Below are 27,537 nucleotides of genomic sequence, written 5' to 3'. Positions count from 1 at the left end.
TTTTGTTTGTGGCTTTCTTCAAGGTAACAAACTTACTGCACTAAGATGACACAACTGTCGGTAAATGAGGTTTTACCTACCAGCAGGTTCCAAGCAAATGGAAACAATTATATTAAAGACTACACACCACACAAAGTCTGTCAAAAGGAGCCTGTTTTCCAGCCACTAACTGAGGGAACGTGAGCACACTTGTCTTGAATCTTCCTAGCAAAAAGCACCAAAAATGCTACCTAAATCTCATGAAGTCACAGAAACAAATGGCTGCAGACTTCATAGGTTAGCACCTTCCCCCTGTAATAGATAATGTAAGGAAAGAAAACAAGCCTACTGCTTTGATACAACACAGTTTTTGTGCACAAGTCCAGCACTGTTATTTGGTGGGTAAGATGCTGTGTATGTTAACAACATATTGTTTTAACACTGCCTGTCGATTCAGTCTCTGGACTCAAAACACATTTCCTGAGTAGAACTGCTATCCTGAGTAAAAGAGGGTTAAATAATCTATTCCTCATGTAGAGATCTTGCAGAATTAAAGACCGTGAGTTTGTACACTGATGGCTATTCAGCCATCCACTAAGTCCTTCAATTCCCCTTGGAAAGCCTAATAATTTTTACTATTTTCATTCTCCTCGTCATCATTCCTAGCTCCATGCATCACTTGACTCCTTGTCTAGAAAAAGGGCTTCCAATTCATTTCACTGCTTAGCTGAGGGAAGTATTTGAGCCCCAAGCTAAAAAGCCCACAGCACTTCCTCTGTTTCTTTAAGTTCTATTTTTAATGCACACATATAGAAGGTTATGATGTCAAAGGATTTCTCAAGGAGAGAGTAAGAAACAAGGCAGAGCAGCTGGACAACACAAGAAAAAGCATACGAAGGGAACAGTATCAGCAGAAAGGCTGCTGACTCACAGCAGAGATGCCCTATAAATGACAGCACAGAAAATACCCACTATTCACATCCCAGTCCATGCATTTGCCTGTCTACCACCCTCTTCATATGTCTTAGTCTGAACGGTATTTATATGTCACAATTCATAGGACAATAACAGTGTTGTAACCACAGTGATCTGAGAATCTAAGTGACCGAAAGTAAGACAAGATAATCGCTTTTATTAGACTGACTTGTGTAGCTGTTGCTTGATTCTGTAAACACAAATCCTATTCTAGCTCTTAAGGCATAACTAAATACAGTAATAGTTGGAAAGGTCAGTGATCTGTTTTGTGTTATTTACAAAAGTATCGGCAATGTATATACAATCCAAACACAAGTAAAAAATCTGATGCCCAAACTAATGTTAGTATGTGAGGACAGAATTCCATTTCAACAGTAAATCCAGAAATTGCACTTTGACTGCCATGGTCACTTTGTAAAGGCTAAATCAAAAATACAACTAATTTTGCAGTCTTTCATAATGGCTAGATGTCATTTGATCGTTAAAGTTACCATCACTTGGAGATACTCAGCACTGTGAAGATAAATTTATAGGCCCTGAAACATATTAAGCAATTTGATTCTTTCCCTAGTTTAAGCCATTTTACTTTAAAGAATATGCTAAATATAGCACATGATAGATCTGTACATAGAGGCATCTCTGTATATGTGTGTGAGATATATAGCTCCTAAATGATCTGGTTATCTAAGAAAAATCATCAAAAAATAAAAACATTACAGTTATAGAATGACAATACCTCTCCAGAATAATTTATCATTTTCATCCTAAACACACACGCTCACAAATACACAGCAATACCTTTTCTATAATTATTTTTGTGTCAAAAAAATTCAGACCATGGAAAGGCCATTTACTCAGTGCTGATAATCCCATATGTTTTAATTACTCTACCATAAACCAGCAAATATTGCTTCCTAAAAGAAGCAAAAGAAGGAAAATATTCTTTTTCACATTCGTTGAGAAAAAAGCAAAGGACTGACCTTTTCATAACTCTTTTTAATGGCCAACGAAAGTATCTTAGGAGGGGATGTGCAGGTTTTGTAGATACATAAATGTTTTCATATGCTATTTTCCTTAGAAGTCCCAATGCTTTAAGCTTTAAATGGTGTTTCAGGAACATCAAGGGGAGTTCTTTCACACAGAACTACCTCACAGTGACAACTCTTGGAAAAAACAGATGAATGAAATTCACCTTTCTGTCATTTTAACCAGAATGCAAATTAAGCACTTACATGCATTTCACAGACATCACTTAAACTTCCCATATCCCCATCCAACTGAAGACACTAGCAAACTTGTGTTGATTTCAACATCCTTTACCAGTAGCTGGACCTTAATCAACAAAAATCTATAAAAATAATAAAAAATAATAATCGTAACAGAAATTTATTAACCTAAACCTAAATTAGAATATTAATAGATAAAACATTAATTTATTAATAAATAAAAGTTAATGGAGTTATCAAAAGTAAGTTACCCTTTCCAAAAGAAGTCTTAAGCACAAAGGAGCATTATACAAAACAAATTAAAGGAAGGTGATAAGCCTACTGATAATCAGCATGCATTTATGGAAAATCTTCTTGTCAAAGAAAACCTGATATTTTTCTTGTACAGGATTACAAATTCAACAATAGTAACAGTGGCGATATAATAAGATCAAAGAATATAGTTCACATTTACTAAACAATCAATTCTAAGCTTGAAAGAAGGAAGTGTTTAAAAAATAAAAGAAAAAAGAAAAATTAGAAAAAAAGAAAGAAAAAGAAAGAAAAAGAACAAAATCTTGGGAGAATCTTGAGAACAACATAAAAAGTGATATAGATATATCAATTATAAATGGGAAAGTTGTGCTAGCTTTCTACGTGATACTACCAAAAAACTCTACAATTTGGTAAGGATACTGACAAACTGGGGAGGTCAGCAAAAAGACACGGAAATTATTAAAGACCTTTTTATCAAAGATCCAGAAACTCAAACTATTTTATAACAAAAAGGTGGCTGATATGCTATATGAACCAAGATGGGAGGAAAACTCAATGCCACAGGACGTTTTCAGTCTAAAACTACTGTTCAAACTTCCATCAGTGAGGGTACTTATACTATTCAAACAATTTCTATTTTGACAAATTCTTAATTCTCCTACTTCTTGAACACAAAACTGAAAAAAAAAAATCCACAGAAGGCAGGAAAGCTTAGTGATGACAGCTACACAGGTCTAACTGCATAATCCCAGATATTCACCCTAGCCTTAGGATGAGTTTAGTGATATACTACTAAAACCTTGAGTTCTTGGTTTATCTTAGTTTATCTTTTAGCCCAAATAGAATTAGCTGGCAGAAATCTCTGCAGAACTGACATTTTTCACTAAAGTTTTTTAAAAAAATATAAGCCATTCAAAAATAGTTTGTACAAAATACTTGTTAGCAAAGTGTGCTAACACAAATGCAGATGCAGAGTAATTGTGTCCCAGAGAACAAAATCAACGACTAAAATTAAGCAGCAGTATCAGGGAGAAAGAATTTCTCCAGTGTGGCTTGCAATTATGACCATACTATTTTTTCTATCACATTCTGGGAGGGTGAAAGAATGACTTTGCAAAATGGGGTTGTGAAAGAATAATCGTCTTGGGTCAGTTGGGGTTCTCATCACAGAACACATGATAAACATCACTCAACAACTAACTCAGCACCTCATTCAGAAGACCCGAACCCAGTCTATACTGTGATACCTGTAAACTGGTATTAAATTTTACAATTAAATTTTCAAAGCACCCTCATATAGTTGAAAAAAAAAAAAAGAAAAAAGGCACTATTTTAAGTAAGAATCAATTACCGAAATGGGATTGTACTCAAGTGGGGCTCCTCTCCCTGCATGCACAGGACACGAATAAGGAAAGCAAACAGAGCTTGAATTCCCTCAATCTAAATAAATTCCAGCTGCCAGTAAGAAAAATTGGCACTGTGTGCAGCGAAGACATTCATTAAAATAACTAGTAATGAACTGAGTTTGACTTCAGCAGGACCCAAAACAGCTTAAATGAAAAGCTGCTCCTCCCTAGGTTTGCTCTGACCATCACTTACTACGTGCAGTTACCAGAAGTCATTACAAGAGTAATGAAGATCATAAAGCACAGAGTAGTTTTAGAGGAGGAATGGCAGATGGGTCCTCTCACACCCAGCAGCACAACCCAGCAGGGCACATCACTTCACATGGAGCCCCTTAACCCCATGCCCAACCTGCAGATGACCAGGAGAAGCTCAAGACTCACAGGGACAACGTGAGAGAAAGACGTACTAGAAATTATAATAGTCAGAAACAGTGTAATTGCATTTTTTAAATCATGTCAAAAAGCTAATATTTTTTAATTCCATACAGCCAAATGTTTACAATTTAGAGCAATTTTAGGGATATGTTTTTCATTTACAGCTTACATGACACATTGATATTAGTGTTGGAGACAATTTGCCAAGAGAAATTACAGACAAGGTTTCAGCAGTTTGTCTCATGGAAAAGCTGGCACTTGTCTGTCAAGTTGCCTTTTATTTTGCTTCCATTTTCAGGATTTTTTGATGAAGTTTATGATCTGATTCTGTAAGGTTCACAAAACTCTAGTTAAGCCATTCCTACCAAATGTTCCCCACAAGGCATGGGGAATGCCTCCACCCTTTTCAGCAGAAACTGCAAAAAACATTCAGAGGCATGGAATAATTGTTAATTCCTGGAGTGCCAGGAACCTTCCAGTATCACCAACCAGAAGTAATTTCACTTAACACTGAAATATACAAAATACATACCAATATTTTCTGAAGAACTTCTTTGATTTGCCTGCCTTTTGATAAACTAAGTGAAAGAAGCATTTATTTTCCACATAGAGAATAGTGACTGCAGAGTTCATAAAATTTAACTCATTTAAAATATTTCAGCCTTCTGAATGTCATGGCCATCAATTTATACAGTGTTAGAATTCCTCCAGGACAGTCAGGCCCTCAACAGGAACAGAAGATGTGCGAGCTTCCTGAAGGAGCAGGGTTTCTGAGTATATCTTGCCCAGCCTACTACTTCTTTATAGATCATTCTCCCCTAACAGATGGACCAGAGAAATTGAATTTGTGTTGCAAGAAGAGAAAGCAGGTGGCAATTATGCCCCATCCAAGTGACTGTCATGAGGAAGGCGAGAGAGCAGTCCTCAAGTGCCAGATATAAACTTGAAATCCTTATTTATGCTCATCACCCTTTAGAGCACATCCCCATCACCATAAATCTGAGGATTTCAGGCTACCAATGCATTCACTTTCACAAAAAAAAAGCCATGATCAGGAATGGCTCTTCTAGTTACAGCGTAGAGAGTCAGGACATGCACAGGTGGCCAGACACTCCAGGGAGCTTTCTGAAGGCCAAGAGTCTCCTCAACGGGGCACCTGGTGCCCAAATTACACCTCTGAAGTGACCACAATTCAAACTCAGGCTCAAGAAACACTGTCTGCTTGTTTCTGCGACAGGAGACACCAGAGCCCTTGCACAAAGAATTGTGCTGTAGCTAGGAAGTGTCTTGATCATCTTTCTTGCCTGTTGCGGCTATTGCCAAGTGAACGTGGGGTGGTCACAACGTGCCAAGACCTGTCCATACTCCAGACAAGCACAAATGCTATAGTTTTTCTGATTAACCAACTTGCAGCACGCTCTTTCTGACTCCCACCCCGTGATCATACCTCACTTTGGGACATTATGCTATTAGGTCTCTGCTGCTTCACATGCAGACAAACACGCTCTAGCCCAGGTCTGCAGGACCAAAAGGGCCTCTAAGAGGCTTTTGGAATCATGTTCTGTTTCCTGGTGAGCTCTGCTGTTTAATCACATAATTGCAACCCAAGGTGACAGTGTAAATAATCACATGGCTACATTTAAGAAGAAATACACTGCATGAAAAAAGAAACAGCCATGTACTGAGCCACAGATTCCTTCACAGCATTAAAAAGTTCAAGGGGAAGGACTTAAATAAATAGATATCATACTTAATTGCTCTGCAACTCCTGCACAGTTCAGGGTTGACAGCCAGAGCTGGACACTTGCTGAAGGAGGGAAGGCAATGAGCAGCCCAGCAGTCAGGCCCCAGGTTTGCTAATGCTGAAGGCGGCATTAATGAAGATGGCCAGAGAAAACAGCTCTATTAGACGCAGTCCTGAACGCATAAGGACACCCAGGCAATGGATTGATAAACACACTGATGCAGCTAATGCATTCCTAACCTTTGCTGAAGGGATTGAACCTTTTAAAAACACAGCTGACTTGATCTGAAAGCTCCTTTGTAAATACTTCAGCCAGTTGAGGAGGCAAAAAAAAGTCAAAAAAGGAAACACTGTATCTTTTAAAAGTTCATTGCAGAGATATTAGGGCCACTCAAGGGAAAAAAGGAAGAGAGAAAGAACGATTATGTATGTGGACAAAATACCACAACAGCAAAAAAGAAAGCTACATTGTAAATACACCAGCTTTTTATTACCTTTTTTATACTGTTATTATTATTCAAGGTAATGCTTCAGTGTATCTCACATTTGCATTAATTGTGAACAAATACACATTCAAAACTGGTTAAGATCCAAAGAGAACATGGAAAAAGCATGCAGATTTCAATCTTAAATTTAACTGCCACACTGTAATGCCCAGCTGGAAAATTATTTTTCCTTCCTCTCACTTGCATCCAGGACCAGCAGAACACGCCCATCCTGGGCCTTAGTTTTCCTCAAGTCTGAAATGTCAGCATAAGCTCTGCTCTTTTATTTCCCTGACCACTTCCTGCATCTTCCCAGCTTGTTCCTTCTGTTCCAGGCCTGTGTTGCTAGAGGTGACAGAGGAAGGGACTAGGAAAGGAAAGTTTCTTCAACTAACACCCAGATTCAATAGTAGCAACTTCTTTAGTGAAGTGAAGAGATAAAACAGAGAGTATCAGGCAGCGGAAGAAGAGAGAGGAAAGCAAGAGCTCATGAACATTTCCACCAGCCTTAATTACCAGGGTACAAAAAGTTGTCAAGAAAAAGACTGCTACAAAAGCAAGACAGATTTGTGGTATCTATGACAAGGCCAGAGGGGACAATGATTCCCGATGGAAAAAAAGAAGAGAAAGAAATGTGTGACTTACCAGAGAAATTAGTACATAGGTGGAAAACATACAAACACAATGGAATACGTCATAATAATGAATGCCCCTCCTCCTTCTCCTTTCTCTTAGTTTTTATTGCTAAGTAGATGTCATACAGCCTGGAATATCCTTTCAGTCAGTTTGGGTCAGCTGTCCAGGCTATGTCCCTACCCAAGATCTTGCCCACTCCCAGCGCACCGGTGAGGGGGGAATGTTAAGAGAGACAGCAGTAGCCAAAACACTGATATATTATCACACCCTTCTAGCTACCAACACAAAGCACAGCACTACGAGGGCTGCTATGGGGAAAATGAACTCCATCTCAGCCAGATCCAATACGCTTACTCATACAAATATTGGTCTAATATCATTAGAGACAACAAAAGAATGATGTAAGACTAGGATCCAGCTCAAATCAAATTTTAAATATACATATTTGTGTGTGTTTATGTACATGTGTATAAACAAAATTCCACCTAGAGATCTGTTGCAGTTCATAAAATCACATCCTTAATTTGTCTTTTCATATACCATTAGTAAATGTGCTTATTTTTATAAAAATGACCAGAAGTTAATACTACAATGTAAATCTTGGGCTTTTGGAAACTAACTGGGACCACAAATTTAATCTACCACTGAAAATAAAAATAGGTTACTGCAACCTACTCTCAGTAAGGTATAAATAAGTATACAAATCTGCTGTTTCCAACAAACACTTCAGTGTTGTGGACTTCATGCTTTTAAGCAGGAAGCACTTCCTCCAGAATTCTTTTTAAAAGCATTTATTATACAATTGTCCTTTTAAACCAGCTTCTTTCCTTCTCCTTCTTGAAGCACGGTGCCTCTGCCATCTGTAACCAGCAAGGATTCTGTGATTTTTAATTCATGTCAGTGCACGTAAAGAAAGCATAAAACATACAAAATGAGATTACAAGTGAAAAAAAACCTGATATACGAGTGATTCCCATTGCAGCCAGAATGGTTCACCTTTATAGCAGAAGAACTTGTAGCAGTTGAGCACAAACTCTTACACCGAACCACACAACATTGTGTTCAATTATTAGCAGATGAATTACTTAACAAAGCATATCTATTTACTATATTATTTACTCTTTTTTCACTTCAGAGCACAAAAGCAAAGCAACTCCTATTTTAAAACAGCTGTGCTAAAAGGCTACTGCAAAAACTTATTAGTGAAAGCCACACACCAGATTTCACTTTAAGTTTACTATCGTTCTATCTTTCCTCATAGCCTGAAGTTCACAGTGTGCTACTGTCTCATAATGCTTCTCTGTTCCCACAAGACTGTAAATGCATCCAGAGGAACTTCATTCCCAACTATCTATCTCATTCTTTTTTGAGGATTAACTGCAGTGCAATTGCTGCACCTCCAGAACTCAACGCTTTGTTACTAAAATACTAACAGCTACCAGGTTTTAACAAATCCATCTTTTACCATGCAGGGAAGTTCTGCAACATCAGTTACACTGCAATAGCTGCTAAGTAGTAACAATCAGCATATTAAAACCTACAATGGTACTTGAGAAAAAATAACAGAAGAACTTAACAAATACTACAAATGAACTCAATATTATAGAAACAGCATTTGTGCTATAAATAAATACAGCCTCTAAAACCTGCACTGAGAAATAGTATTTCACTGGCACCAGGTCTTGAACAAATGTAGAGTAAGATATAGTCATTACTTACTGGTTTAGCATCACATCTAGGATGAATGATGATCCAAAAGCATCAACCTGGAAGCTGGCTCGAGCAATGTGGGTAGACTGCAACATTGAAAAGACTAGAATTAATATTCAGTCAAAACAAAGCATATATTACAAGTCTGTGAGTGCAGAAACTAAATATATTTACTAAGTAACAATATGCCATTAATCAATAAAATTGCATTAAAATGGACAAAGAAGTCTACGATAATGAATATAAGATCTGCTTTCCGAAACTATGAGGCTTATTCAAGAATTTCCAACAACAGAACCTGTGACTAGGAGGCTCTACCTTAGTAACCCCTCATCTTAACTCAACCACATAGTAGGAAATAGTTCTTCTGTTTGAACTTCCCTCCTGGGCAAAACTTGGAGCAAAGAGAAGTGAAAGACTTCCCCTGGCTAATGTATTACTCTGGACACAGACCAGTGGAGAACAGCTAAGGTAGTACTGGTTTGGTCAGACCTGGCAGGATACACTCACAAATCTTGCCGTCGTTACCTGAAAGAAACTGTTCATTCAGACAGACTCTCATTTAAGTCCATATAGAGAGGTGAAAGCAACAGGCTAGAATCTGATTAGTCGCATTTTCTGTAAAGCTCTGACTCACCACACTGTAACCCATCTCCTCCAGAGGCTCCCAAAACTCCAAGCCCTAGAGCAGTCACTAAAATCAAAGAAAAATGAGTGCTTTCTTTCTTTCTTTCTCTCTCTCTCTCTGTCCTTCTTTCTCTCTTTGCCGTAAATTTTCCCCAAATTGCTCTCATTCAGTCCTATAGAGAACAAACATGGGAATACTTTGTAACTCACTATCTGCCAGAAATAGAACATCTATTCTAGCTGCAGTGGAAGAAAATACTCAGCTATCCAAGGGAAATGCAACGGTTGTTTCTAGACGTGAAAACTCTCAAGAAACAGAACAACCATGTTATTTAACTAATTAATATGAAAAGCTAGTTTCAGACATTTTGGAGCAGTTTCAATTTGTTTTTATTTTCTTTCCATTGAAACCTGCACATTAAGATTTGAAACATGTAGACAGAGGAATCTACAAAGAAACACTTAAGAGCCACTTAGAACTCTAAACTACACTTCTGTAAACAAATACAGGACAGTACAGCTGTAACAAATGATTTATTGAAAGCTCTGGGAAACACCAGGCAGAATAGGATACTGTGAATCATCAAGTTCACTCTCTAAATCTACTAGCAGACTTTCAATAAGCATTAAACCCAGAAAAGCTGAGAACACCAGTTTCCCTCGAAACAAACAGCAACAAGGAAATGGGAAGTTGAAGGAATCATGCTTTTTTATTTATTACATTTTTTCAGTTGCCCTGCAATGGAATGGGGTTTTTATGTCAAAAAAGAAAAACCTGATATAGACAGCAAGATTGAGTGCACCCTCAGCAAATTTTCAGATGACACCAAGAAGCTGAGTGGTGCAGTTGCCATACCAGGACAGGATGTCAACCAGAGGAACAAGCTGGAGAAGCAGGCCTGTGTGAATCTCTTGAGGTTCAACAGGGCCAAGTGCAAGGTCCTACACCTGGGTCAGGGCAATCCATGGTTTCAATACAGGATGGGAGACAATGTGATTGCGAGCAGCCCTGCAGAGAAAGATTTGGGGGTGCTGACTGGTGAGAAGCTTGACGTGAGCCGGCAATGTGCGCTCACAGCCCAGAATGCCAATGTTATCCTGGGCTGCATCAAAAGAAATGTGGCCGGCAGGTCAAGGGAGGCGATTCCTCTCTTGTGAGACCCCACGTGGAGTACTGTGTCCGGTTCTGGAACTGTTGGAATGAGTCCAGGAGGGTCACAAAGATCATCAGAGGTCTGGAGCACCTCTGCTATAAGGACAGGCTGAGAGAGTTGTGGTTGTTCAGCCTGGAAAAGAGAAGGCTCTGAAACCTTACAGCAACATTCCAGTACTGAAAGGAGGTGTACAGGAAAGCTGAGGAGGGACTTTATATAAGGGCATGTAGTGACAGAACGAGGCGAAATGGCTTTAAATTGGCGGCATGGGAAGGGAAGAATTAGATTAGACATTAAGAAGAAACTCTTCACGATGAGGGCAGTGAAGCACTGGAACAGGTTGCCCAGGGAAGTTGTGGATGCCCCCTCTCTGGAAATGTTCAAGGCCAGGTTGGATGGGGCCTTGGGCAGCCTGGTCTGATGGGAGGTGTCCCTGCCCATGGCAGGGGGGTTGGAATTAGATGATCTTTAAGGCCCCTTCCAATCCAAACCATTTTATGATTCTAATACATATTTATAAACAGCTGATTCCGTTAATTAAAAAAAAAAGTCAATTTCTCTTACTAGAGGACGCTCAGGATGTGTGCCCTCCATAAAAATGCCTCGCTGTGCCACCACAGTGAATGTGCATGCAAAATGGCTTGATAGAAATTCCAGATATTTAAATTACTTTTTAGAAGTATTGCAGTACTAACTGGAAAGCTTCTTAGAAGGCCAAAAGATGCAATTTACAGAGTCATTTATCCTTTCAGCTATCCTCATTACATCTAACCCACTTTGTAACGCAAGCCACACATCTTCATGAAGTGGTTCATACAATTTCTGGATGATCAAAGAGCACTTCTTTTGAACAAATGTATAATCCTTGACTAACTGAATAGAACATACCTAATGAATTACCATGTATATTAAAATCCTACTTCCAATCCCCAAAGGCCCCTAAAAAACCCCAAACCTGCAGTTATTTCCTCACATCACTCATTTTGATCCCTGTTTGAAATGATGGGCTTCAAGCCTGCCCAAAATGAACCGTGACATAGCAAGCTGGTACATGCAAGGGAACAATGGACACACACAGCATGTACAGACTCCCACAGCACGTATGGCCACTCACACACAGGTCCACCATTTAGCTGCTTCTGGCCTGCAGCATTTAGCACATCCACAAATACAGCATAAACAACCATCAACAAACTATCATGTTCGCATCTGCACTTCTTTTCCAACTCTCAGGCAGCAGAGTTTGCTTTCAATGATTTTAGAATTCTATGTTCTCTGGCTAGATGCGAATTTTTAGGCTGCTGCTCCTAGAGAGGACATGACAGGCCAAGAATAGATTAAGGTACTAGAGGTCAATGCTAGTTTTGTCATTTCCTTATTGCACTGCAGCATGTTTGCTAACCTTAACTTATCTTCATTCACCTATCTGCACTATGACAGCTCTGCTGTTTGTTTTTCATCATTATATTATTAAATGCAAGGAAGATTCTACAGTGCTTTATTATTTCTGGTTTTTAATAACATAGCTACATATGCCTTCACTTAGCTCTGTGTACAGAATATAACCAATTCTCCTATAACCATATGCTGGTACAAAAAGAAACTTTGCCAGTAAGGAAGAATATAAAAAGTCTAACTTAAATCTGGAAACATGCATGTACTAAATGAAGCATTTGTCATTAAAATGTATTCAACTCATTCACTATAAGATCAAAAATGAGTAGAGTTTTTTGGTTCAGTTTGTTTTTTACCTGCTAGGTATATTGCATCATATTGATTTGGTCTGGGAAATTTCCTCCCTTGAACATGTCTCCAAGATAAACAATTACAAGGTTAATGTATTTCTGAGGTGACCCTGGACCACAGTTATTCCCTGACAGAAGCTGTTAATGTGAATTTAAGAGAGAAAATGCCTACTAATAAATTAAGATGAAAAACGTTACACAGATGTAGCTATCCCAACACAATCGGTGCAAATGCAGGAAACTCACCATTAAGCTTAAGCTCACATGTAACGAAGTGTATCTCAAGCGTATCTCAAACCCACTGAGATGCCAAGAGGTACAATTGGGATAGCCAGACAAACTCAGCCCTTCTAGATTCAAAGAAACCTTGAACCCTGGTATGTGGTTGTAATGCACTGCAACACTGTGCACAGTAGGCTGCTGCCAAAACCAGAAAGTTCTGCCCCATTCTGGCCATGTGTTTCCACCTGCTCTCCCTTGCCAGCTCGTGTGACTACCAGAAAGTCAGATCAGGATCAGAAAATTAATGATGACTTGGAGTGGATCCATTTTTTGTTGGACAAAATAAACTATATAGTCACACCATGACTAGATGCGATGGAAAGAAGCAGTAGAGGATGTGCAAAGGAGAATGAAGAGAAAGACAGATTCCCCCTTTCAGTGACAGCTAACAAATGTCATTCAATGTAACAAAAAACTGCACCCTAAGAGTGCCAGCTAGTGCCCATGCCTCTGAAACAATCAAAAAGAACTGCAAAATAAAGAAATGGATTTTAAAAAGTCTTGGCTTTACCTTATTTTTAAGTACACCTCCCTGACTACTCAGTGAATAGATAAAATGGCCAGCTGCAAAGGAAGCTTGCAGTCATAGACATACATCAATGAAAGAACCAAGAAAGAAAGGAAGTATGTACCTTTATGCCATCTCGTTCAAGCAGAAGTAACAAGAAAGACACCAACCACTGAAGCAAGACAATCAATTATGTCATTCAGCTCTCAAACCAAGGAATTTTTTCAAAAAATTGGAGGCTTTTTCAAAAACACACATCGATGGTTGACAGCTGAGTTGTAAAACAGGAGCTCTTTGAGAGCAGGGGAGATACACTCAATGTGCGATATGGACAAGAGCCAGGAAAGGAGGATGTAACAACTTAATGGAAAAGCACAGTTCCCATGTCTCTGAAACAATCAAAAAGTTCTGAAATTTTTATGTCATGCAACTGAAGAAGGAAAATATTGATAACAACTCTGAAACTAGCTGCAGTGATTTCAGATGCAATTTCTGGTGGCATATAAAGCATACTACCTTGCAAGCCCTCCTACAGAAAATACTAAGCATACCATGCATGTAATGCAACTATGGGAAGACAGAGCTTTTGACAAGGATTTCCAAGTTTAAGTATCTCAGTGAATGTCTGAAAGGAACCAAACGTAAACAGAGTGGAAAGGATTATTTCAAATCACTAAGCACAGACATTTTATCTAAAACAAATATTAAAAGTTTGAATCCTAGAAAAACAGAAGTGGTAAGTAAACCTTCCTGCGAAACCAAGCAGGATGTGATCCCAACTTATTTAAACCACCTGCTCCATGCTTCAGAGATCACTTCGGTAACAGTATGACTCTTCATTATTATAACAAAACACAACAAAATAATGATGTTTCTGATACAATCCCTTCAGTAACCCCTACTGGGGATCAGTTTTCTCCAAAAACTGGCCCTGAAGAATAATTATCTCCAATGGGAATACACGTACATAGAATAATAGATTGGTTTGTGTTAGAAGGGACCTTAAAGATAATCTAGTTCTAACCCTCACCTGCCACAGGGTAGCATAAACTACAACCAATGTATATAACATACCAACTCTACTGATGTAACATTAAATACGTTTGCAAGATTTTGATTTCAAATAGATCAAAAGTTTTAACTGCCAGTGAAACATTTACAAGCTACGTACTTTCATAATAAATGAACTAATAAAAATTTCGAAAGGAAATATTTTAGAATTTTTCCTTACACTGTATATAATTAGTTGGGTGTTGAAAGCAGCATAGTAACATGATGACTAATATTTTTCCCCATCAAAAGTAAAGAAAAAGAGAATTTAAAATGTATTTTGATGTAATGTGTAAAACCTCATAATATCTTTTTTACTTCAGAAATATCATGCATAAAGCACTCAGATGCTTTTTAATAAATTTTGCTGAAGAGAAAACAATTTCTGTCAAAAGAGAAGAATGTCTTTTTATATAAAAAGACGAGAAAATCCTATTTATATGCTTGCCCTTTGATACAAGAAATTTTTATATTTACTGCTATTTATAGCATTGTGGTTTCTAATGAAAAGATTCTGATCAAATTTGTAGACTAGAAAGAAAAGCATCAAGAGAATCAAGAAAAGAATAATACAGAATGTCACAGCAAGAAAGAACTTAAAAGCTGTGCTTCAGAGCTTGTAAGAACAGCAAGGTTTTATAGCAGGTATTCTGTGAGACAGTCACATTTACAAAATAAGATTCCTTAGATATTAATTCCCCTCCCCTGTTTAATAGGAGAATAAAATCCTCAACTCGTTAACAAACCTGTAAGCGTATATGAAATGACTGTTCCTTACATTCAGTAAGGACACAGGTAAGTCCATGGGAAATTCAAACAAATACCCAATGAAATAAAATTAAAACTACTAAATATTTTATGTAGATTCCCCTACAAAGAATTTTAACCATGGTTTTGAAAATAATCATTACACTTACATTTATGCTACAGTAGAGGAATACAGTGCTAATTAGCATATATATACACTACAGAAGGACAATTTTGCTCTGAGACAAAATTCAGAAATAAGCCTAGTTCTAAAACCAAAAATAAGTATCTCCAAGCCCAAGAATCTTTTAAAAATAAAAAACCACAATAAAATACAAATGCAACGTGATTTCTTCAGTCTCTCTCTACTGCCATTTGCCAACGCCTTCATCAGGAGTTCAGAGTCTAATAAATAATAAAGGACTGCAAAATCTCTTTCTTACTTTCCATAGCATTCTCAAAATATTTATATGCACTCATTTACTATTTAACAGTCAGTATTTGCCATTCTTAATGCAATCTCTCCTTTTATCTATTGTATAAATCTAAATATCTATTGGGCTTTCTCTGGGGGCAGAAGTTTTTTCATGAAAATACTGCAGAATAGAATCATGGTTTGATAAAATGGCTTTTACAGCTGCCTCTTCAGGGTGCATTTAGTAAATAAGTCATTTATTCTTATAAAAAGCTAGAAATAAGGAAAGAATTCGAGGTCCACATTAATTTTTGAATCCTAGATGACATATCTGTTCCCTGTGCCAAATGTGGGTGAGGCAGAGGGATTGCTAAATACCATCAGCCAGAGCACTGTGCCATCACCCAATTCACTTTGGTGGGGTTTTGCCAGCTCTCTGCCAATTAATATCTTGACAAAGTCATAAACATGACCTAAAATAGCTTTTCTCCAAACAAACATGATAGTATCAATGAAATCAGTCAGAAACAAGGACTACTTGTACCTCTAAAATGCCAGTAATTATTTTCAATAGTGAAAAAAAAACCACAAAAACACCAAATATTTTATTATTTACTTGAAGGTTTGAAATCAACTTGAAGGTTGTTTTGGATTTACTGAATATAGTAAAGTAAAAGGGGTCCCCAGAAATATGGATGACAGCAGCAAGACCAGAAGAAAGGAAACTTGACCATAAACCGATGAAGTATATTAATGCAGGTGTCACTACTGCAGATTCAATACCTGGGTAACAGCAGGGATACTTCTGAGATCCTACAGAGGCGAGATGCAGGGCTCTGTTGGACTCAGCTGTCTTTCTCATGCATCTCACACTAGACCTTCACCCAACATTCCAAAACCGTGGGCATTTTTGCATAGTTACAACAAACTGGCTAAGAAAAAAAGCCCTATTTTCCCCTGAAAAATTCTTGCTCTCCTTCCTCACCTTGACTTCATCTTTCTCAAAAATGCACCCAAGGTCAAATGATGCAGCAATGAAGACAGGAAAATTATTGAGCTGTCACTGCTAGCAAATTTAAGCATGAACTACCATTTGATTTCACAGATCTAAACAGAGAAATTTAATTAACTGAATGGGAAAGATGCTGCTTCCCAAAAGGCAATCCAACACTTGCTTCCAGCACTAGAAAAAAAAACATAAAACTGCATCTTACAGTCACTGTGCTTTTCTGCATAGAGGATGATGTTAATTTGACTTTAAGAAAATTTTAGTTCTAACTTTATTTTCTTTGAGACTAATTACTGTAACTTCTGTGGTTGTGAAAATCTTCATATCCTGGCAAAAGGAAGAACTTCAAGATCTTTTGTGAAGCCACATTCTTTTTGTGTATGTGTGTGTTTATGTGAAAGGGGGAGCAGCAAAGGTTCACGTAGAAAAGACTACACTTAACTAATGTACAAGAGTTCTTAAATGTATCACTTCTGGAGCAAAACCAGAAAAATTGGTGACTGCCCAGCCTCTTACTTTTAAAATGCAGTTAACAAGGTTCTTCATCAAAGACTAATGGCTAGGAAAAGTATGACAAAATAGTATATCAGAGACAATAAATAACGGTCCGTTGTGGGACACGATACATAGACAAATTATATATATATATAGTTAAAGTATCGTATACTCAAATTTTATGTTAGATAAGTTTAGACTAAAGTAGTGAGTGAATTAGCTTAAGTAATAACTCTTAGCCAGCTTGTGGTGAGAAAGCATGCAACTGTTCGTACTGAACTAAGCAGGTAACAGGCATGGAATCAGATAAAAAGTAAAACAGAAAAGTGGTTGAACTGTCTGGTATTTACAAAACCTTGAAGCAGAGCCCAAGGAGCATGCATAACAAGGAAAGGTGAAAAGTATAAATACTTTTGTAGTTGTTATGGAGACAGGGCATGGTGTCATAATCCCTGTTAGCATGGGAAAAACAACAAGCTGGCACTCAGCTGCTCACACACCAGCCATGGGAGGGGCTGGTGATGTTGCTGACCCTTTTCCTGTCCCCAAGAGAAAGATAAAAGGATCTGAGCTGAATGGGTAGGAGCTGAGAAGGACTACACGCACACCTTTTACTAGAGGACCTATCAACTGATCGTCCAAGCACCATGCTCCATCTTCTTTTCCTGCTCAGTAAATGACACCAATCCATAGGTCGGTAAGCTTATAAGTTTTTTTATGTAGCCAGGTGTAGTAAGTTATTTGAACAAATAAACATAGTTGATTTAACCTTGATTTAGCGGTCTTGTCTTTGCACACTGGGATCTATAGATGAACCAAATACAAATAGTTTATTATAAGGCTGAGTTACAAATGGAAAGTCGTAACTGAAAACTTGGAAAGTTAAGAATGTTTTCCTGCCACAATTCATACAAAAACTTTGATTACCATTGAAGATCACACTTCTAAAACCAAGACTGGAGAGCTGAGAAGAGACTCACCTCATTACACAGGGACATGGCAGTATCCACTGCTCCCCACAGCCACTGTAGACTTCAGAGGATCACATATAACATGAAGAAAATGCCAGATTTAATAGTGGTAGAGCAACATCTTCTGTCTATCTCACTAGATGCTATAAGATTCGGCTACGTAACCAGATGGTCAACCTACTTCCTTGTGAAGAAATATGTCAGAGGGCAAGGACTCAAACCAGGAAAATCTCTCTTCAATGAAAGATCCTCTATCCCAACGACATCTGGCAGTTTCAAATGGGTAGAACCGAAATGAGCCATCACTCATGTACAGCTGCAGCCTGAGAAGCAAATAACCAATGTACAATGCATCTGCAAGGGGACAGAACACAAAACAAGTGCAGCAGTGCACACACCATAGGCAGCACTTGAAGACAAACCCATCTGGATCACTGTGTCATTCAGCTGTAGAAAGGACTATTGTCTCAAGGACACCATTTAGGCAAGAAGGAAAGTTAAATGAATATAACAGTCCAGAAGAGTGAAGGCATTTCCCTCGCAAAACAGATGGCACCTTGAGGTCATTTTTAGCTGTATGTTTTCCAAATATTTAGAGAAAGGCTCCCTTTTCAGCATCTCTTGTTGGCTTCAGAAACAAAGGAACAGAGTTCCACTGCTAGGGGAATCTGCAAAACTCCTCTATTTGCATTGCATTTACATCAAAACCAAAGCATTCAAACATAATAAAAATAGTCCACACTTACTTTGCTCCTTTATGCAACATGTATATGTGACCAAAACACTTTTAAGCAACACAATAACATATTAAAAAAAAATTCAAATGGTCTTACATATCAAAAGATTAGCTCTTCCCACTGCAAGTACAAGCACTCTTTGATATACAAAGCTTATTAACATGGATAACTCTTCCTATAAACGGTTCTTGGGCAACAGCAGAAAGTTTACAAACATTCTGTCAGCACCACAGGCTAAGAAGAGCTTGATGAAACTTGCAGACTTTTAGGCCTGCCAATACATTGCTCAATCAACTCCACAGATAATACTCTTTAAATATGACTCACCCTCTACATACAAGTATCAAAGCCCTGTAAAGTTGGAAAGTGGGAGAAAAGCACACTTCAAAACTCCTTTTCCTCTTGATGCAGCCTGGGAGATCAAAATGAATCAACATTTTCACTGTATACATTTTCCAAAACAGCTGACGGATTTTTTCATTCCCACAGAATTTCAGGGGCTGAAATACTCTAAGGAGACATTTCTGGAACAGAGTGTGTTCCTACATACTGCTATTCAGCCCTTTCGAGCTGTATGTCAGGGCTATAGTCTCCATGTCCAAATATACAACACTTACAGAATTAAGGCACCACTAAAAGGCATTTATCCACACAAACTTTTCCTGAACTTTGTATAAATATTCTTAAATATGCATTTTCTTCACTTGCTACAGTCTTCTGGTCTGGGAACACTCATTCAAAAAAAAAAAAAGAAAAAAAAGAGAGAGAGAGAGATTGTAGACCGAATTTGGTAAAGGTACACGCATTAGAGCTGCTCAAATTACCAAAGCAGTTGCTAAATTTCACTGTCTGATGGCAAATGCCCAGCAGCAACACCATGCTTTTTAACTTTCTTTAACTGAACCCAGTTTTCAAGTTGGACTCCTACTGACTCAACAGTTAAACAACTCTACATCATTTGCCACTTTCTTTAAGTTCTACAGAATCATGTCTTTAATTTCAGATGACACTTGCTTTCCACTTGAACTTACCCAACCAGGCAACCCCCATCGTGTAAGTGCATATCACAGCCTGGCAGAATGCATCCTGTCCACGTGCTCAGCACTCCCATGCAGCTTTCCATACACCTTTGCAGCTGAACGCTCGCACAACAAGGTTTTGCACAACCATACCACTAGAGTATCAAAAAGTTTTCACAGATGAAACCTCCTGGGTGTAAACTTCTCCTCTGCACCAAATGTACCTCCATCTGAGGAGCAAGATGTGGCTCCACGCTTGGCTCAGCACAGCTGCCACTGCATGGTTCATCCCTGCAGCAACGTTTTCTCCTACTTAGATTAACGCAAATATTGCAACAGCTTCCGAGGAGTACTATCAGGGAGTATCTGTGGCTATGAAGAACAAAACTTCACCTGACAGGCTTCTGTGATCTTTTATGCACTCCAAAAGACATCTCAGAACAGTATTCCCATGCACTACCCAGGAGGCCACTGGAAAGCCAAAGGGAAGAAGATGACTAGAATGCTTCCTTTTCTGAAAGTTTTCCCACAGACAACCACAGCAAATTTGACATATTTTAAAATACAGAAGTCAAAACTTGAGAGAAGAGCCAGGATGGGTGTCACAGTGATTTCTGGAGATGTAAAATATAGCACTTACAGTTAACATGCAAGAAGCCAACAATTATGTTGTTTCTAGAATGTACAATACTAAAAAGATTATTTAGAGACCAAAAACTGAACCACATCAGTAGATGAATGAGGAAGAGATACTGCAAGAATACACTACAACCCTGTGTCCAAGAGGGGTGGGCTTGGTCCTCTGATAGCACTGCTCTTTACCCTCCACATCCAGACTCAGGGAACAGCCATGGGCCTGGACAAGAAAAGGTCATTGGGCACTGAAACAGGCTGCCCAGGGAGGTGGTTGAGTCACCTTCCTTGGAGGTGTTTAAAGGACGAGTGGATGAGGCACTGAGGGGCATGGTTTAGTGATTGATAGGAATGGTCGGACTCAATGATCCAGTGGGTCTTTTCCAACCTAGTGATTCTATGATTCTAATAAGCAGCTTTGGCTCAAACCTATAGAAGCTGAAGACAAGGGTCCCCATCCTCTCAAAGCAAAGAAACCTGGCAGGAGGTGGCCACACTGAGTGGAAGGATCACAAACCTCAGCAGGGCTGATCTGAAAGGGAAAAGCGCTGTGATAGCACTAGCCAAAAGGACATACAATTTAGAGAGCTGAACATTACCAACTCTTGAAGGTTTTTAAAAGAGTTTGATTGACCTTTAAGTAGTGTTTGACAAGGTAACTGCAACAATGTTTTAACAAGCAGAGCCCTAAGAAAAGTTGTTAGTCTTGAGTCACTTAACGACTGGTATATTTATCAAGAAGGCTACAAAGGGGACCTGAAGTACCAGAAGAATACTACAATATCAGATCTACTATGACAGTGCTACACACACATCCATAATGCTCTTGTTGCAAACATTTTACAGTGAATATTAACTTCCTATATGGTTTCTCTGTCATAACAAATCTCATTGTTAAGTCAGCAAAGATTTTCCGTGAAATGAGCTTGTGAAGAAGGATAAATTAGAAATTGAAACATTCTTTCCCTATAATACCAAAACACAATATGGATATATATGTTTTATAAAAAGGTGTATCTGAATGTCCCTCTACATCAGAAATCAAAAAGCACTCTCAATGCCCTTGCAGCATGAGGCAATCTACAGCAAAGTTTAGATTTCAGCAATTTTTTTTCCACTTCAGGAGGCAGGACCTGCATCAAGAGTACTGATATTTAACTGCAGTACACATATTTGTGAAACAGAATATCGCTAGGTTGGTAAAGTATCTTACCCTGACACAAATATTGCAGAATCGAACATACAATAAAGCATCACACACAGAACTCCATATATTGAACATATAGTAAAGTCTCACATACGTTTTGTCAAATGCCTACAAACCTTAAAAGAAGAGGAAGAAGCAACAAGGCAGGAAGAAAATCAAATCTGGCAGTACAATAAATGCATGTTCTTTCTGCTCGCTACAGCCTCAGTCCCAGTTTAGCCTCTTCCTCTTTTGTTTCTTTTGATAGGTTTATCAAAACCTGTGCCTAAGTTTCTCAAAGAGACTGCAGTCATTTGATTACATAGTCAGGAAAATTTTTAAAATTGAGCAATTTCTCATGACACTTCTCTTGCCAACAGTCATCATCCATCACTCCCAAAATCTAGAGCTGTTTTATAAGCCCATCAGCAGTCAGAACTCATTTTTTAACCAAAATAATTACTAATTGTTTGAGCTGCCCAACAAAGGAGCTTATCACAGAATCACAGAATCACAGAATAACCAGGTTGGAAGAGACCCACCGGATCACCGAGTCCAACCGTTCCTACCAAACACTAAACCATATCCCTCAGCACCTCGTCCACCCGTGCCTTAAACACCTCCAGGGAAGGTGACTCAACCACCTCCCTGGGCAGCCTGTTCCAGTGCCCAATGACCCTTTCTGTAAAGAATTTTTTCCTAACGTCTAGCCTAAACCTCCCCTGGCGGAGCTTGAGGCCATTCCCTCTTGTCCTGTCCCCTGTCACTTGGGAGAAGAGGCCAGCACCCTCCTCTCTACAACGTCCTTTCAGGTAGTTGTAGAGAGCAATGAGGTCACCCCTCAGCCTCCTCTTCTCCAGGCTAAACAACCCCAGCTCTCTCAGCCGCTCCTCATAAGGCCTGTTCTCCAGCCCTTTCACCAGCTTTGTTTGCTTATAATACTAACAGAAGTTGACAACATCAGAACAGAAAGCAATAATGTTTTAAACAAAGTCAGCAGTTTTGGAAGCACCCCCAAAGGATAGGGATACCCTGTTAGAAGACTAGAGCAAGAAGACAAGAAGACAGAGAATCCAATAGCAAAGACTGGGCAACACCTGAATAACTAATGATGATTTCAACTCTAAGTGCACGCAGAGCTCTGCAAGCTCAGCATGACAAAGCAGAGCAGCACAGCTTTGCAATCAATTATTAGCAATAAGAAGTTATTTAAGAAATTTGTAAGCCAGGCTTCCAAATCGATGTATGAAATTCTATCATTTCATCACAAACAAATCAGGAATGCAGACAGCAGAAGACAAATAAACAAATGTGCTGAAAACTGCTGAGTCCCTCTGGACTACAAACAATATGTACCTTTACTTCCAAGCACAGTTCAGTCCTGGAGCACCTTCACATCAGGCTCATTACGACCAGGTCAGCCCTTTTACTCACTCGGAAAGAGTCCACCATATCTTCACAACAAATGGCAAAAAGCAAGTGAAAAACAGGTTGAGAAACAGAAGCCGCCATACTATGACAGCAGAGATGAGTGAATCTATGTCCATAGAGGGTCATTGAGGCAGGACCTTGTTCACACTGAAAGTAACAGCAAATCTTCACGATTTCAACATCAACACCTAGATATATCAAAAGCAACTAACTGTAACGAAAGCAACCAAGTGAACGAGGTGCTGTCTCTCCAACTGCATGTGCAGATGCATTAGCATAACCACAAAGCGCTGGCCTCAAGGAGAACTGGGACCCTTCTTCACTCTAGTGAGTTGCAAGGTATGTGCAGACACCTTCCAGCATTTAGGCACCATCATGAGGGAGGCTGCCACCTCCAGCCAAGTGCAACATCACTGTTAAGTTAGACTTGTGATTAAGGGAAGGCACCTGTTGGGTGAAGGGATATACAGGTCTGGTTCTCCAGAAGGACAAATACAGGCAGTGGGAAGGAATGCTTACACATACCAACATTTTAATGGAGAACATGTCTGCAGAGAATTGACTACAGGAAAGTACTAAGGAACCTCTGATTTCCCATGTGCTTCTTACAATACCAAAATATGGTTCAAGGCATGGGGTAGAAAGGTTCCTTATAAACATTCACGGTAGGAACTTAACTCTTTTAAATACAAAAATTTTAGCTTAGCTTCACTGAACGCCACTGATATACAGGACATTAATCTCCTAATTGACTTACTTATGCAACAGTAAATAAGGTGTCCATTGCTAGGATCCTGGATTGAATCAATGATATATGAATAATTAGCATACTCTCAGATATATCTTATCTTGACTACTCTTTAGATTAAGTGCTGTGCACCTGCTAATAGGCCTCCACTGCGAAACAGAGAAACTGAAACATGGGAGTGCCACAGATACTGGTAGTGACTCTATTCTGTTGGTAAAATTGAAAGCCACGTGAATTCTCCCATGTCCACTATACACTGTACATTAAAACATTAATGACATGACTATATAACAGCCTACAATATTTGCCTTTTGCTTGACTTCAGAGTGAAGTATGACAATCTTAGACAACCACAACGTGATCACATTGATATTTGTTTAGGAATAACATTCTGGCTTTCTAGGATGAGTACACAGACTATTCCTTTTACTATTTACTAGTAAAGCATGCATGTTGATAAGTCACTCAATAGTTATAGTGATGGCAAAGGACCAAAATATCCAAAACAAACAAACAAACCAAAGAAGGTTGCTAGTCAAAAACCTCAACAAATGCTGAAAAAAATCCCATACACTTTTAGAAATCTGCCATCACTTCCCAGTCACTTCTGCCTTCAATTGTCTTCTTCTACCTCTTTCTCTCATATTACATTCTTTTGGCTCAATGTGATTACAGGGCTGTTCTGAAACTCCTGATCTGTAAAGACCAAGATTTGCTTCTGCTTCCCCTGAACAATCATCTTCCTTTCCCTTTGTGCAATAACCAAACGCAGGCTTGCATCCCTCTTGTATGACTTCTGCCCTTTCAGAAGCTAAAGCTTTCATCCAGGAATTAAAGGAATCCAATCCAATTTAATACAACTTCCTTCTCTCCAGCTTTTCTCTCTCTCTCCTTTTATCTCTATCCAATTCAAAACATAATTATATGGTTTTACATTAATTCAACAGCCACAGCCTCATTGCCTAGTCCTCTGACTGCACCATCCCAGTCAGGTATCCTTGCTTTTCTAGCCACAGCTGCTTATCCTTCAGCTACTGGAGATTCTTCTTGAATGCTTCAAACCCCCTCCAAGAAGCATCGTCTCTAAACTAATCCACAAAGCCATTAGCTCTGTTTTGAAATCTCTATTCGAGACCAGTTTTTCTAACTCTGACACACAGCTGTCCAAACACTACTAGCAATGGACAGAACAAGGCAGGGAGACAGGTCAGAGCACATTTAATCATAAAACAAATACTTATGAAAATATTATTGATGTCCTCTGTTCCCCTACGCTTTATATGCCACTGATCTTAGCATGTTAACTCTTCAGAGGAGACATGAGAGCCTCTTCATGTGGGAGCAGAATCCATCACTCTGCATCTTTACACTTTGTGACTTTTACCAGCCACCCAAAAGCAACCATAAAAGTTAATTCAGTTAGTCCACGACTTTGATAAGCATTCTGGCAGAGACAGAGGCATTGGGATTTTCATGACATGCTAGACTTTAAGAGTTACGATATTAAATTACTCAACTGCAACAGCTGATACTATTATTGCAACAATACTTTCCTAAATGCAGCTTCTACAAAACTTCAGTTAAGCAAAGGCAGCCAAGCTGCTGGCCCATTACTGCTGAGCTGACTCAGACCTCCAGGCGAGGGATGCAGTATCCTGTGCAATTAGGATGTGACCGTGCCCTGTGCGAGAAGCACAGAAAACTGGTACTGCTCCGCTCCCTTCAGCCTGCTTTCGCTTCATCATTTTCTTCCTCCAAATCACTGCAAGCTACTGCATCCTTCACTGGGTAAAAACCATCAGATGGTAAAAACCAACCATGGGAGAAGCTGTGGATGTTTTAAGCAGCAGAGGGAACCTTCTTCATCTGGAGGAAAAGCTGTCATTGCGTGCTGAACTTCACATGCGTAGGTTCTATTTAGGTAGAGAATGTTGTAAAAGAAATGCATTTAACACTTTTTAACCCACTAGTGATACTTCTTTTCTGGTTGGTGTAATGTTAATACTAGCAATTTAGCTGAATGAGGATGACTTGAAAAATTTTAAGGAGCATAAGATTTGGTAAATAAAAGTTGAGACATTCAGAAAACCAAAACACATTCATTAACATTCTGTTCTTTAAGACCATCATCTGAATCCTAATCCAAGATGCAAATGCAACCATTACTACTTTATAAACAGATGCGTCACAACATGTTTGAACTTGTGAGTGTCCAAGGGTCTACAATGAATCCTGAAATGCTGAGAGTATTTTTGTTTTTCTTCAAGTAAAGCACCCATTTCGGAACTTAAAGAGTTCTATGATGTTGTTGTCCAAGTGCAGCCTTCAGAACTCAAAAATTTTTACAAGGAATAAATTACATTCAGGGGCAAATAAAAAGGCTCTGATGAGACAGTTGATTATCTAACTACACGGAAAGAATGCAAGCTGTCACTGGTTATACTTTAAGGATTATAAACAAGAAATTGGAGACAATCACTTCAGCTATTTTGTTTCTTAAACAGACAGCAGTCAACTGGAAAAGGAAGAAACGGAGGCCTGTGACCCGTCCTGGCTGTCCGCAGTTACCTCAAATGCACATTTTTTATGTCTGTAACAGCGTAGACGCAATGTCTTCCCTTTAGATCCAACAGCCATTTACTGCCTCAGATACGAGGCTCGCTAATCAAGATGAAAATCAGTGTACTTCTGTACAACCTGGGGTAGCTATTTGTTAGAAACTATAGGGGTTGGTCTTCATATGCCAGAAATCTGAAAACTACCCTGGGTGGGGTAGTAACACCTAAGTTCAATTGGAACGCTAAGTTCACACGTCACACTCCAAGCAATTCCCTTCCGATTCCCAATTTCTGTTTTTCAGAACGCACCCGAGCGCACAGAACTCAACGCCCCCCCCGCTAGAAGCCGAGCCCGAGGTCCGCAGCGCTCGCTCGCAGCCGCCGCAGCCCGCGGCCTCGGAGCCACCGGGGCAGGGAACCCCCGGCCGGCGGGGCCGGTTCAGCCGCCCCGGGGGCCGCTGCGGTCCGAACACCGTTCCCAGCGCCCCTCCGGGAGCGTCTCACCGGGCAACGCGTTATCCTTCAGCGGAGAAAACGCACCCGGGGGAGGGGGGCGGGCGAGACGCCGCCTGCGCCGCGTTCGGGGAGGGAGCCCCTCGCCGCCACAGCCGGGGCCGCCCGCGACCCACCCCGCCCGCTGCGGCAGAGCCGGCTCGGGCCGCCTCCTCCACCCGCCGGTACCGGGGCTGCTCCCCCACCACACAGCCGCCGGTACCGGGGCTACCGCCCCCCACCTCCACACACACACACACCCGCCGGTGCCGTGTCCCCAACCCCGCTCCCCCCGCCGGCGCCGTGTCCCCCCCCCGCCGCGCCTACCTGTGTCCGCGGGGCTCCGCTCCGCACCCGCGTGCTGAGCGCCGGCCGCCTGGCCCCGCCGCCACCGCCGCCGAGCAGCCGCAGGGGCCTGATGCTCTGTCGCTCCGAGAAGCCGCTCTCGCCCCGCCGCCCCTCTGTCGCCGCCGCGGCGCCTCCTGCGCGGGGAGAGGCACCGTCACCCCGCTGCGCCCCCGGCGCGGCGCCCCCCGCCGCCCCCCACCCCGAGCGCAGCCCCGCGACTCACCTGGGGCGGCGGGCAGGACGCAGAGCGCCAGGGCGAGGAGGCAGGCGGCCGCCCGCATCGCGCAGCCCGCCGCCCCGCCGGCTCCGCGGTGTTGGGGGGGGGGCGGGGGGGCGGGGGGGAGCTGCAGAGGGGCCGCCGAGCTCCGCCCCGCCGCCGCGCCGAGCCCCCCCGCCGGCGGAGGCGATGCGAGGCGCCCCGCGGAGCCCGCCTGGAAGTGCTGGGAAATGTAGTCGTTTGGCGATGCGGGAGGGACCGGGGCGAGAGCGGAGGGGAAAGCGCGGGCGGCGGCCCCGGCTGTGGCGGCGAGGGGCTCCCTCCCCGAACGCGGCGCAGGCGGCGTCTCGCCCGCCCCCCTCCCCCGGGTGCGT

General features: G+C 40.6%; 1 protein-coding gene across 6 annotated transcripts in view; it reads right to left on the bottom strand.

Annotated features, from left to right (window-relative positions):
* ADAM22 (ADAM metallopeptidase domain 22) overlaps positions 1–27,251 on the bottom strand; it is a 137,314-nt gene extending 110,063 nt beyond the window's left edge. For all 6 annotated transcript variants that reach the window (XM_069859592.1, XM_069859586.1, XM_069859587.1 and 3 more), the window contains exons 1-3: positions 27,170–27,251; positions 26,926–27,059; positions 8,801–8,877 (exon numbers count right to left, since the gene is read on the bottom strand). In XM_069859592.1, coding sequence (XP_069715693.1) covers positions 8,801–8,877; positions 26,926–27,059; positions 27,170–27,227 — 269 coding nt within the window. In that variant the 5' untranslated portion in view covers positions 27,228–27,251. The remainder of the gene's footprint in view (positions 1–8,800; positions 8,878–26,925; positions 27,060–27,169) is intronic.
* Between the last annotated feature and the right edge of the window lie 286 nt (positions 27,252–27,537).

Source organism: Phaenicophaeus curvirostris, chromosome 6 (assembly GCF_032191515.1).
Source record: "Phaenicophaeus curvirostris isolate KB17595 chromosome 6, BPBGC_Pcur_1.0, whole genome shotgun sequence".
NCBI classification, from domain to species: Eukaryota; Metazoa; Chordata; class Aves; order Cuculiformes; family Cuculidae; genus Phaenicophaeus; species Phaenicophaeus curvirostris.
This window is presented reverse-complemented; position numbering and strand designations above follow the sequence as displayed.